We start from the raw sequence: 13,250 nt of genomic DNA, 5'->3' as shown, positions 1-13,250 counted from the left end.
GCCATGAAACATGGCCAAATGTTTATTAGAATCACAACCGCCAAACAATACGGTTTTCCCGTGGACCGATGTGATATTAGAACCGTTTATTATTCAGGCGAACTGGTTAGTTTTCAGTTACTTCCTCATAAAAAGATGCAAAGGTGCATGGGAACCAAACAGAAATACATAGTACCTTTCTGGGGTAGTAAGAACCAGTCCATTGTAGACCCTGGAGAGGTCCCGGAGGTTAAATATGTAATGGAACTTTGAGGGAGTAGGGGGTAGGTCCCGGACAATCAGTTTGTAAAGCTCCAGGGTACAGAAAGTCAGCTTGTCACAGATTGCCTGGATATCCTCGTGAAAAAGCTGCAGATGACAGAGACAGAGTAATTTAATCATTCAGTGGTCTTTTTTTTTAAACGCATCCATTTTCCCATCTCTGGGGTTTCCACTGGTCACAGACCGTAAAACTACTGTAGCTGAAGCAGATGACGCCTTTTCAGTAAGGTATGGGTCTGCAATGCACCTGTGCTTAAATGAGCTACAATAACCTCTCAAATCCCTCCAGCCGCAATGAGGAGTCGTCATATAAGGGTTAAGAAACTGGCCTTTCACCACGTCACTGGAAACCCCTCCAGGAGCCAAAGGGGACCCCCACATCCATGTGACCGTGGGAAAGTTTTATCTCTCTGTGTCTCCGGTAGGGAAATTAGATAGTAAGCTCTTCAGGGCAGAGATTCATGTGTCTTACGTTATCACTCTATGGCTGCAGTACTCAACTCCAATCCTCAAGCCCACCCCCCTGATTGAGCCACCTTTGCTGAAGCTGGGATATCCTGAAAGCCTGACCTGTTGGGGGGGGGGGCTGGGGGCTGGAGTTCAGCACCCCTGCCCTATGGTTCTGCCTCCTGTGGGAAAAGATCTGTGCTTTTTATTCCCCTGTAAATCTTCCTCTCCTACTCCTGTCTGCCGCCTCGTTACATATGGTTCTTCACACATATGCCTATTTACTTTCAAATTATGTTCAGATTTCTCCTTCATTCTTCTTTAAATTCCCACTGTGATGTATTTTGGTTTTTATAGTGCTGCACAAATAAACTGGTTTATTATGAAACAGTTTAACATCACCCTCCAAACGCTCCATGTTACTGAAATTACCGTTATATGGCCTTGTAAGATAGAGGAATAAATTAGATGCAAGGACTCCTCTGAAGGGAACAGCACATTAAATACAGTGAAGAGGGAAATAAAACGGGTGTCCACTTCATTGCGCCCTCCACCGGCTTTCCCCATTGCAGCCACGAAGCCGAGGTCGCGAAGGGTCTTGCAGTTCAGCTCCTTGCCGCGATCATACATGCCACCTTTTTCCAGGAGCAGTTTCAGGAGGGCAATGGGTTGCTGGGTGCCATATTCATCCACCTGCACATGAGACGGGACAAATACTGTCATGAGACGAGAGAGTTATCCAGCAGAAGAAAGGGAAGATATTTAGGTATGAGCACCGGTGGAGGTGCCCTTAAACATATGGTTTGGGGGTTTAACTTCACAAGAGCACAGCTATTAAACAAAGGATGAAGGAGTAGCTTAGTGAAGTGCATTTAATAATGAACCCAAGAGATTTCAAAGCCTCTATACAGTATAATTTCATCTGTGAAGAACCCTACAGGTCCCCTAAAAATGCATTGCAACCTACAACGAATGAAGAACCTACAGGTCCCCAAAAAATGTATTACAACCTACAACGAATGAAGAACCCTAGAGGTCCCCTAAAAATGCATTGCAACCTACAACGAATGAAGAACCTACAGGTCCCCAAAAAATGTATTACATCCTACAACGAATGAAGAACCCTAGAAGTCCCCTAAAATTCATTAAAACCTAGAATGAATGAAGAACCATACAGGTCCCCTGAAATTATTTATTTATAACATGTGTTACCAGGAAGTAACACATTGAGAGTTACCTCTCGTTTTCAAGTATGTCCTGGGCATAGAGTTAAGACAAATAATACATGGTCACAATGCATTACAACCTACAACGAATGAAGGACCCTAGAGGTCCCCTAAAATGCTTATAAATCTACAATGAATGAAGAACCCTACAGGTCACCTAAAAATGCATTACAACCCACAACGAATCTACGACGAGGTCTGATCGAACCTTTGGCATGTTCATGTCGTCCATGAACACCAGCAGACGCTTCCCCATGGGAGGTCCGTAGGTATCCTTGGTACGTTTCTCCACATTTGCTTCCAGATTTCTTTGGATATCCATGGACGTAGTACGAGAGGAGAAGTTTATGGTCAGCAGCATCTACATTAAGAGATCAAACACACAAGTTGTTTATGATGGTCATTTGTACATGTATTCAGCTTACGTTTAGTGTGAAGACATTTACATTCTTTCCAGCTGGGGCATGTTTTTCATTTTGTATTGTGTATGAAAAGACATTGCTGTTGACCCACAACTGGTATGACGAAATGTTCCCCAAGGTCAATACACAGTATGCTATATCCGTACAAAGGCCAATGCATGGGTTAACTATAAACTTTCACTGATTCATCTTTATGTATCGTATAGATGCTCTTTGTACAAGATTTGAAGGGTAAAAAGAAGTAGGTCTTCCAATAAGAGAACCGAAGTGGGTTGTGAATGATGGACTCGGGTGAATTTCTTCCAAGTAATTGTCCTCACTCTGCTTTCTGCAGTAGACTCGACCTTTCAGCAGAATGCTATTCCACACATCATGCCCTCTGGTGAGATGCATGAGTAATTCATCACAAGTTGAAAGACAAATTCAAATATGAGAGTTACATACCGTGGTGTCACTGTTAAGGGTTTTAAGGCGATTCATTGTAGTTGCGGTCTTAGAAGTGCCAGATTCACCAACTAGAACTACCGGACGTTTAATTTTCACCATCTGCTCCAACAGCCATGAAGTACGGGTGGTGTCCACAGTGGGAACTAGAAAAACATACCAAAAAAAGAGTCGTTAGTTGGGTTGAACCACTTAATATAATTTGAATTAAAGAGGCAAAGTGTGTGTGTTGGATTCTCCTATGGCAAGTAAACAATTGAGTCTGTGTTTCAAGAAAGTGGTCTGGGCCGACGCATTTTTTGAAAAAGAATTTGCATTTTTCGTGTCTGAGATTTGATATATTTATTAAGTATTTCCACTGTTGTAGAATTTGGCGCATGCTATGCTAGTATTATGCGCTAATAACACTACACATAAAGCTACGCCAATGTTAAATCTCTTTTCTTCTGCCGAAATTCGTACATCGCAGCACTCACGTTTTGTCAGATACATAAGTTTTATTCTTCAAAGTAACTTACAGACATATGGTATTTACATCAAGATGACTTGTGTTCTCCTAGAAGGTTTCCTTCTCTGGTGACTCATGACTTTGGTGACTCTGTCAAATTTGTGCTAGACTAGTTTCTTATACACACAATATTACATACGTAAGCATATTCTTTCCTCACAAGGACGTTTGATCTTTTGTCTACACAACATATTTTCTGAATAGCTTCTTACATATAAGGAATTCAACCTTCTACTCCAGATCTATCCTTCAGAGAGCTAGACATCATCAGCCGTCTTTAATCTATTCAGACACTGATTTTAGGAGGGTGAGGAAGACTAAGATAGAAAGTCTTACAGCCAATATGCAATTGTAACTCTGAAATAATTACTCCCACTACTTTGTCGCAGACATACGGAGACATACTAAAAAATGGGGCAACTAAAATTAATATATAGACGCTGCCTTTAAGTGTGAGTTGCAAAAGAATAACACCTTTTCTCCTAAATCTTGCCTTTGATATGTAGAGCACAAATGGGTGGTTTATAGATGGCATTGTGTCAAACTCGTCACGGAAAAAGAGACAGGAACTACGAGGTCATAAAGCTATTTTATGTATGAAATCCTATGTCATACTTTATATCATACAGAACCGTTAAGCCTTCATTCCAACTTCCATTGTTTGTTTGTACAGATCAGAGATCCCCCAACTTACCTAGTATATCAATAAATTTCTCCGCGGGGTTATGAATGTATTTAGGAACCAGTTTGCTCCAAGGTACCCACTTCTTTGTCTCTCCGTCAAAATGAAAGTCATAAATGGTGGGCAGCTGGCCTGCAAATACACATAGAGACTTATTTCATGTTTAAGTTCCTTCCAATACACTGGGACCGAATAATGACATGTACCTTCTTGTCGTGGCAAGTTCATTTACAGGGTGACCCACCTGGAAGTTCTCCGGGTCCAGCCAGAACCTGCTCATCGCTTGCAGTTGACATTGAGGCTAAGCGTTTAATATACTCGTCAAATCTGACCCTTCCTGCTTCGAGCAATGTTCCTCCCAAGGAACAATACAAGGCTTCAATGAAGTAGCATTCCAAAATATCAACATCATCAATTTCTTTGTCAAGTAGTGAGTCCAACATCATGGTAAACTGCGTCACCTGTGAAAGCCGATGGGAACAGTTGAAAGATTCGAGTCCTTAAAGGATTAGTGCAGGGGTTCTCAACACCAGTCCTCAAGACTTTAGCACAGGTGACTCAATCGCAGACTGAGCCACTTGTGCTGAAGCAGGGATATCTTTAAAACCTGACCTGTTGGGGGGGAGGTGGGCTTTGAGGACTGGAGTTAAGCGCCACCTGGATTCATGCATTCAGATGTCCACGTGTTGGCATATAACTAATTTTAATGCCGGGAAGCAGGGTGTTGAGGTCCACTTCAACAGATAATAGTGGCAAACAGTTACACTGTAACAAGCCATGCAAGCCACTTCAACAGATAATAGTGGCAAACAGTTACACTGTAAGAAACCATGCAAGCCACTTCCACCGCTGCTCCGCAGAACACAAGCTAAACAAGTACAGTAGATAACAAATTGATATTTTTGACGATGGTTTTAGCGACAATGTCCTACCATATTTAGATCAGTCTGAGGAACAATAGTTTTTAACTTCCGTCCTTGTTTTCCGTCCATTATTCCTTCCACAATCATTTCTAGACATTGGGGAACATATTTCTCATACAAGCGGCTTAATTCAGTTTGCTCTTGCTAAAAATAAATAAAAAGAAGTGTAAAGAAGCAAGTAAAATACATTGAAGCAATGCTGCAAGATACATTTAAAATGTACATAATTAGCAGATCAAACATATAATAGATTCGTGGATTACAAAGAGATGTTGATTAACAACACGTGTAATTGAAATAACTCTTTACGCACAAATACTTTGCGTTCTAACTTGCTCTATACATTGACAGAGAACCCCTTTTTTGGTGGTGCACAATGCCTTTCAAAGGAGGTATTCAACACAAAAATAGGGGCATCTAAAAAATAATCTTCTAATGTCGCTTGCATTATTACAAATGATAAATCTTGAGCAGTATAAAAAAAAATGTCATGTATTTATTCCACGAAAAAGCACAGAGATTAGAGAAACCATCGTACACACAGAGAAAATATAATAAAAAAAAGGTTATTTATTCATTTTTTTTATTTTAAAACCACGTTTAAAAAAATGTATAGTTTAAATGCTGCCCAGCAGGTTACATCTAACCTGCCAGTCCTCAAGTCTCCCCAACAGGTCAGGTTTTCAGGATATCCCAGCACAGGTGGCTCAATCAGAGGCTCGGTCAATTGAGCCACCTGTGCTCAAGCAGGGACTGATTGAGCCACCTGTGCTGAAGCTGGGATACTCTGAAAACCTGACCTGTTGGGGAGGCTTGAGGATTGGGGTTGAGCACCCCTGCTATAGAAATTCTAATCTTCGGATCACAGTTCTCAAATACTCAGCAGAAATTAAGCATTTAATGAAGCGTGTTGTTTATGGGCTGGATTCATTTCAAGTCCCAAGGAAACATTCATCCAATGGTCAAAACGTATATTTTATTTGTACCTTGTTCTGTCTGTTATTGACCCACTTCTGCCAATAGGGGTTATATCTGAGGTTCTTGGGATCTACAAAGACCATCCCGCAACGGGACACTGTGGCAGGTGAAGCATACTGTAAATCCCCAACCTAGTGAAACAGGAGAGAGAGAATATACACTTACAAGTTATATATTTACTGTATACTCCCAGGGCTGCAATGTTGCTGAAATGGGTTAAAGAAACAATCCAAGCGGCACTCGTGATCGATCAGCAAAGATCCTGCTTCCCAGGGTTCACTAAATGGCTGCCTTTCAGTTTCGATCAATCCTTCAGTGTAACTCAGCAGCTACAATGTATCCTTATACTACCAAGGTAACATTATCTATTGTTACAATTTGCAGCTCACACTGCTGGGAACATTATCACAAGCAGGAGAGTGTTGCAAAGATCTTGCACTGCTGGGGAGGTGGGATAAAGCCTGCTATAGAAATCACAGGATGCTCAGTGTATTAAAACTCATACAAAATGGCATTGAATCTATACTATAATTCTAAGTTGGATTCCGTCTGTTTGTTTGTATGTCAGAAGCATAGAAATCTCAGAAACAGCACCACGTAGCACAACGAAACTTTCACTGTACATTCTGCTGCGGATTTGTAGGTCAACGCAACTATTTTGAGCTTCCAATGTGACTCACTTCCCAAATTATGGACATTCTAAGTTTCCCTTGGCTGTCCAGCAAATCTGTTAGAGCAGGAGGCGGGGGAAGGGGGGGGAGAGGGCATAGCAACTAATGGAGGGTGTGTGTCCTTGTCTGGATCGGGGCTGTGTGTGTGTCTCTCTGTGTCTGTGATGTGAGATGTGCGGGGGAGATGTGCCAGCGGGGGAGAGGGAGGGGGGGAGATGTGCCAGCAGGGGGGGGGGAGATGTGCCAGCTAGCGGGGGAGATGTGCCAGCTAGCGGGGGGAGATGTACCAGCGGGGAGGGGGACATTTGCCGGCAGCGGGGGGAGATGTACCAATAGGGGGGGGGGAGGGAAAATGTGCCGCCAGCGAGGGGAGATTTACCAACGGGGGGGGGGAAGCGGGGAGATGTGCCACAGCGAGGGGACATGCTACAGCAGCGCAGAGAGATGTGCCGTCAGCTGGGGGGGGGGGGAGGAGGGGAGGGCCGGGGTAATGTTCCTGCAGCAGGCGGGTCACACACACACACAGACAGACACACACATATACAGACACACAGACACACACAGACACACACAGACAGACAAATCTCACCCCGCACTATATCCAGCAGCGAGTGGGGGGGCCCGAGGAGATGTGCCGGCACCGGGGGGGGGGGGGCCGGGGTAATGTTCCTGCAGCAGGCGGGTCACACACACAGACAGACACACACATATACAGACACACAGACACACACAGACAGACAAATCTCACCCCGCACTATATCCAGCAGCGAGTGGGGGGGCCCGGGGAGATGTGCCGGCACCGGGGGGGGGGGGAGGGGCGGGGACATGTATTCAATATTACATTCCCCGGGCGAAGCCGGGCACAAAAGCTAGTTGAATAATAAAATGTTTAAAAAATGCAGTATTATCAAATACTAGAGAACTGATTTATTAGAAAACACACATGTAGGATATTGCACGGATTGCTCCTTAACACAGGACAGATCGATAAAGGGAAGAAAAAAGGTCTAGACCTCAAATAATAATGCGCAGTGTGGTTGAAGTCTAATGCGTTCTCCATTTGCCATGGTCAATAACTTGTTGTCGTCCATCACTGAATTCATATTTTCCACCCACAGAGCATCAACGTCTCCGTCAAATAATATATACCTGTAGAAACACAATCGTTTGCTTTAAGGAATAAGTTACCTACACAATGCGATGTAATAAATGACACAATGCATCATGTATCAGGTAAATAGTAATTCAATATTAAAGGTCATATTTACTGAGCGGTGTTATGCCACGAGACATCTTATGTCTGTTCAAGTGAATGGGCTGGAAGCGGTCTTGTAGCATAGCACAGCTAAGTAAATATTGGCCTAAGTGCATTATACTATATGTGTCGCTGTTGAAATATATTTCTATTCTATTACATTATTGTGTACTTTTTCATATATTATGATACCACGAGTTGCACCAATGTAATCATGGGGCAATAAAAATCTACATTTTGGCACGTTGTAACTTCCACCGTATAACCTGGGTTTTCACGGAATTGTATGCAAAATCCTTTGTTTCAAGCATGTTTTTACACAACTGTACATTACAGCAAATGATACTGTGTGTCGGCAGCATTCATGTAGCCCCACATGGGGTGGAATCTTCTCTTGGCATTAAACAAATGAAAATCATGTTATTGTTATCCAACTACAAGTGGGTCAGCTAAAGGACAGGGACATACTCTGAAGGACTGGGAGAGAAGGGCCCATATTTACTACGTTCTGTAAAACACCTTACAGCCCATAGACTTAAATACTGCTTAGTAAGTATGGCCCATATCCAGGGCCGCCAACAGGGGGGTGAGAGCCGGGACACGTGTCCTGGGCCCGGTGGCTGCGGGGGGGCCCAGCCGGCACAGGAAATTGGGCCCTGCCAACTTCTGTGTCCCGCTGCCGGGCCTCTGGTTGCTGCCACTGGACCCTGGTTCCCGGCTCACCCCAGCCGCTGCCTCATCTCCCACGGTCCTCTCTCCCCTGCCTGTGTGTGCCGGAAGCTGGGTGTACCCGGAAGTCAGGCTCAGATTCTGGCGTCCACTGGATTGAGAGAGAGGCCTGGCGTGTGAAGAGGAAGCAGCAGCTGGCGAGAGCCGAGGCCCGGTGGCGGCAACCAGAGGTAAGTGGGGGTGGGTAGGGAATTGTATTTGTGCGGAGGGGGAGAGGGAGGGGAATTGTATTTGTGCGGAGGGGGAGAGGAAGGGGAATTGTATTTGTGCGGAGGGGGAGAGGAAGGGGAATTGTATTTGTGCGGAGGGGGAGAATTGTATTGTGGAGGGGGGAATTGAATTGTATTTGCGTGGGGGGGGTGGTAATTGTTTTGGGGGGTAGTGGTAATTTGTATCTGATGGGGGTGGTGTTTGTATCTGGTAGAGGGGTCTTTGTAACTGGGGAGGGGGGTGTTTGCATCTGGGGTATGTGTTGTGTGTCTGTACCTGGGGGGGTGTAGTGGTGTCTGTAATGGGAGGGGGTATTGTGTGTTTATTGGGGGAGGGGATTGTGTGTGTAGTGTGGCACTGAGAATTGTATGTGTACTGGGGGGAATTGTGTGCGTGGCCAAGGGCGGAGGGGAAAATGAATATGAGGAAAGGGGGATTGAGTGAGAGGGGGCAATTGAGTTATAGCGGAGGGGGGGAAGAGAGGAGAGAGAGAGGGGAAGAGTGAGAGACAGAGTGGGGAGAGAAATAAGGTGTGAAAGAGGAGGGCTCACAAGGCCGCTGACATGGGGGGGAGGGGGCGGGTCAATCTCTACTCCTGGGCCCCAGGAAATCTGTCGGCCGCACCAACCTGTTTATGACCTCAGAGAATTTAAGTCACAACCTGGGGTATCAAAGTTGATGAACTTACCCCGTATGCCTTCCAAACACCATCCTTACCTTCTCTCTTTTTTGTCAGTGGGCCGATTGATTTCCCTGAAGATGTTTGAAAGAACCCCGTCCGTCCAATCTCTTGTCGCAGGATCCAGGATGCCGTACATCTCAATCACGCTCATGGCTTTGGGATTTATGGTGTACAACTTGGTAACTAGTCCAAGCCTAGTGGGAGTAGAATAATTTTAGGACCCAGACAGTTGATAATAACCACTATGCCAAAGTAGTATTATCCCAGGGGTGGCCAACTCCAGAACTCAAGGGCCACCAACAGGTCAGGTTTTAAGGATATTCGACTCTTGCGTTCTGCTCAAGGATGTCTTCTCTATACCCCTTTTGTATCTTATGCCCTCTCCCGCCTTAAACCTTTCTCACTGACTGCCCCACACCTCTGGAATGCCCTTCCCCTCAGTACCCGACTAGCACCCTCTCTATCCACCTTTAAGACCCACCTCAAAACACACCTGCTTAAGGAAGCATATGAGTAGCTCCGTGGCTGATAATTAACACCTCATACATAAACCTTGGCCCCCTGCAGACGCACTTACTAGAACACCTCCCTACTGTCTCTGTATGTTCTTCATACCTACCAATTAGATTGTAAGCTCTTCGGAGCAGGGACTCCTTTTCCTAAATGTTACTTTTATGTCTGAAACACTTATTCCCATGATCTGTTATTTGTATTATTTGTTATTTATATGATTGTCACATGTATTACTGCTGTGAAGCGCTATGTACATTAATGGCGCTATATAAATAAAGACATACATACATACATACATACATACATACATACATATCCCTGCTTCAGTACAGGTGGTGCAGTAGTTGGCTGAGCCACTGATTGAGCCACCTGTGCTGAAGCAAGGATATTCTTAAAACTTGACCTGTTGGTGGCCCTTGAGGACTGGAGTTGGCCGCCCTTATATTATCCCATTAGATGTATTGGCGTACTGACTCCCTAAAAGTAGTGCTGTTTCAACTGGGTCATAGCCCCATTACTCAGTGTCACCTATAAGGAGAGACAAGTAGGATCCACCAAAAGCCACAATCATTGTGGAAAATGAAACAAAAATTAAAAAAAGTGTTAGATTGTACATATATGTTTTTTTTATTATGGTTTAGTTAACACTGTAAATTACAATATTTAATACTATTAATTAAAACGTAGCATTCTGGCTTTATATGCCCCTGCTTACCACTGGATTAAACACCCATTATATGCAATTTGCTCCTGCTCTCAGATTGGGCACCTGAGAGTCTAAGGCCTCGGACATGGTCAAAAAGACCGTGCTGAGGCGCGCTGAGGGGAAACATTATCCCTATCAGCGCGGCTTTAGACAGTGTTTCCGGAGGCGTGTGGAAATGCAGGAGACAGGCAAGTTTAAATTTTGCCGCTCATGCAAGCGCAGGGCCGGTCACGTGACTGCCAGAAGCCAATGGCAGTCCGTGACGTCGGCGCCATGACGTGGCTCCCTAGCCCCGCCTCCCGGCCCGCCTCCATGCCCGCCTCCCGGACGGCTCCCACCCTGCACACAAGCGCGCTCGCTGACGCTCATGCAGGGACAAGAAAAATCTCCTGCGTGAGCAGGTGAGCATGAGCGTCAGCACTGCCCAGCGCCGCTCCCTGCACCATGTCCCAGGCCTAAGGCAGGGGTGCTCAAACTGGGGGGCATGAGATTTTCTTGGGCGGGACGGCGGTTACAGAGGCTGCTTGCTTCCCCAAAGGCATTTAAATTAAATGCCGGGGATCGCGCGAGACCTCTGTAACGTTACTTTCCAGCGATGCGTCACCATGGCAACCCGGCGTCAAATGATGCAGCGGGGTCACATAACGTCGTGTTGCCATGGAGCCGAGCAGGCAGGGAGGCGCAGGGAGAAAAGTTTGCGCCCCTAGTCCAAGGGTCACATCAAGGCCCTTCGTGGCAACCTTTGGCTCCGCGGGCCGCCATTTGTAGAGCCCTGTTGTACAACCTGGGAGTGTATCACCTATACCGAACACGGAAAAGGGGATATGAAATATTGTACTTACTTAGTCTGTGCCATGCACAAGGTGTTAATTACGACAGACTTGCCTCCTCCTGTGGGTCCAACCACCATGGTGGTATGACGAGTCAGCATTGTCTCGTACATCTGAACGACTTTATCCACCTTTAAAACAGATCAGACATCAAGAGTAATGTTTAAAAAACAAAACAAAAGCATATTCCTGCTACTAAACTACACCTTTATTTCCTACTAGTAAATCCATGTAACCACTGCCAGCTTCACAATGCAAATTCAGTGACCAGGCTGAACCTCAGACTAAAAGGACGACACAGTGTTCTGCGCGGGTCCACTGGTTCTGCATCTTCCTTGGCCCAGGCTTAGCTGTAGAACTTGTTAATGCAGCAAGCAAAAACTCCAGAGAATCCACGTAATACCGTAGGCAGGAAGATAAAAGGGACACGCCCACCTGGTGCTCATTTGCAAGTCACTACCCAGAATCCTTGTCTGCAGATTAATCACTGTAGGACACATGCGGCGAATGAAGATGGTTTACGGCGGAATGAGACATTTGGTCACGCCCGTTTCGCCGTGACCAAAATAGCCGCCGGTGCTTCGCCACAACTCACCCGGCCACCGCAGCCGATCCGCCACTGGAATACCCGCCGCCGGCCGCTACTAAGGTAAGTTTAATGACTGTTTAGTGAAGGGGGTTAATTTAATGAGTTTTAGTGCTTAGGGTAGGGGGTTAATATAAGGGTTAATTTAAGTTTTTTTTAGGATAAGGCAGTGGTGCGCAAAGGGGGGGGGGGCGCGCAGGATTTTTTTTGGGAGGCACGGGCGGTTGCAGAGGCCCCGCGCTCTTCCCCGAGGGATTTAAATTAAATGCCGGGGGATCGCGTGAGGCCTCTGCAACTCACTTACTGGGATTCAGAAGAGTTGCTGGGACGCGTCGTCATGGAAATTCGACGTCAAATGACGCCGCGGTGTCATGCGGAGGGACGTCACATGGCCGTCACAGCGTCATTAGACACCGCCAAACAAGGTAAGGGGGGGCGCAAGAGCGAGGGGGAGCAGGCAGGGAGGCGCAGCTCCAAATGTTTGCGCTCCCCTGGGGTAAGGCACTCACCTTAGCGGCGAAGTGGCGATTAGCGTCAGCTTCAAGCTGCGGGGTCAGACCGGGTTTACAAACCCGTGGAAGACGTACAAATACACGCGGGGATTTTATCTTTGTCCTTTGTATTACACGTACCTTTAAAATCAATTCAAGTTAAGTTTTAATGAGTATGTTTTTCCCCAAGAAAGTCCACTGCTGCTGTATGTGTGGGGTGTTAAAAAGTGGTCCAAAAGAATACAACACTGACTGTAAAGTGATGCACACGGGTTACTGGCTAGGACTAGAGCCCTTAACTGGTTGAGGTGTAATGAACCTGTGTGTTGGGATACATTTACCTGCACAGGTAGAAGGATGTAATGGTGGTCCTGAAGGGCTTCTTCCACCGCATCGTTAAATTTGGGGTAGCGAACACGGGGGCAATCCAACCCCGGAAACAGATCAGAAATTAAACCCAGGAACAGAGGGACGTCTTCAAATACAAACTTGGGTAGGTTCATGTCCCTTAGAGCCCTCATCAACACAACATCCTAAAACAGACAACGTATACAGAACATCTGCATCATTTACCTGTATAACATTAACACTGATGAAGCAAAAAATAAAACATATAACAATAGTATAGTAGATTATTTATTTATCCACGAAAGGGAACAGTTCTTATGATACTTTACATTTAATGT

General features: G+C 45.5%; 1 protein-coding gene across 1 annotated transcript in view; it reads right to left on the bottom strand.

The window, feature by feature from the left end:
• DNAH10 (dynein axonemal heavy chain 10) overlaps positions 1 to 13,250 on the bottom strand; it is a 94,222-nt gene that overhangs the window by 33,775 nt on the left and 47,197 nt on the right. Inside the window, exons 37-48 of the mRNA XM_075568357.1 lie at positions 12,906 to 13,097; positions 11,500 to 11,618; positions 9,474 to 9,632; positions 7,576 to 7,711; positions 5,900 to 6,022; positions 4,923 to 5,057; positions 4,235 to 4,451; positions 4,003 to 4,122; positions 2,801 to 2,946; positions 2,143 to 2,295; positions 1,141 to 1,401; positions 176 to 348 (exon numbers count right to left, since the gene is read on the bottom strand). Of these exons, the coding sequence (XP_075424472.1) occupies positions 176 to 348; positions 1,141 to 1,401; positions 2,143 to 2,295; positions 2,801 to 2,946; positions 4,003 to 4,122; positions 4,235 to 4,451; positions 4,923 to 5,057; positions 5,900 to 6,022; positions 7,576 to 7,711; positions 9,474 to 9,632; positions 11,500 to 11,618; positions 12,906 to 13,097 (1,934 nt within the window). The remainder of the gene's footprint in view (positions 1 to 175; positions 349 to 1,140; positions 1,402 to 2,142; positions 2,296 to 2,800; positions 2,947 to 4,002; positions 4,123 to 4,234; positions 4,452 to 4,922; positions 5,058 to 5,899; positions 6,023 to 7,575; positions 7,712 to 9,473; positions 9,633 to 11,499; positions 11,619 to 12,905; positions 13,098 to 13,250) is intronic.

Source organism: Ascaphus truei, chromosome 13 (genome assembly GCF_040206685.1).
Source record: "Ascaphus truei isolate aAscTru1 chromosome 13, aAscTru1.hap1, whole genome shotgun sequence".
In the NCBI taxonomy this organism is placed as follows: domain Eukaryota; kingdom Metazoa; phylum Chordata; class Amphibia; order Anura; family Ascaphidae; genus Ascaphus; species Ascaphus truei.
The sequence above is the reverse complement of the archived record's forward strand: the minus strand, read 5'-3'. Positions and strand labels throughout refer to the sequence as shown.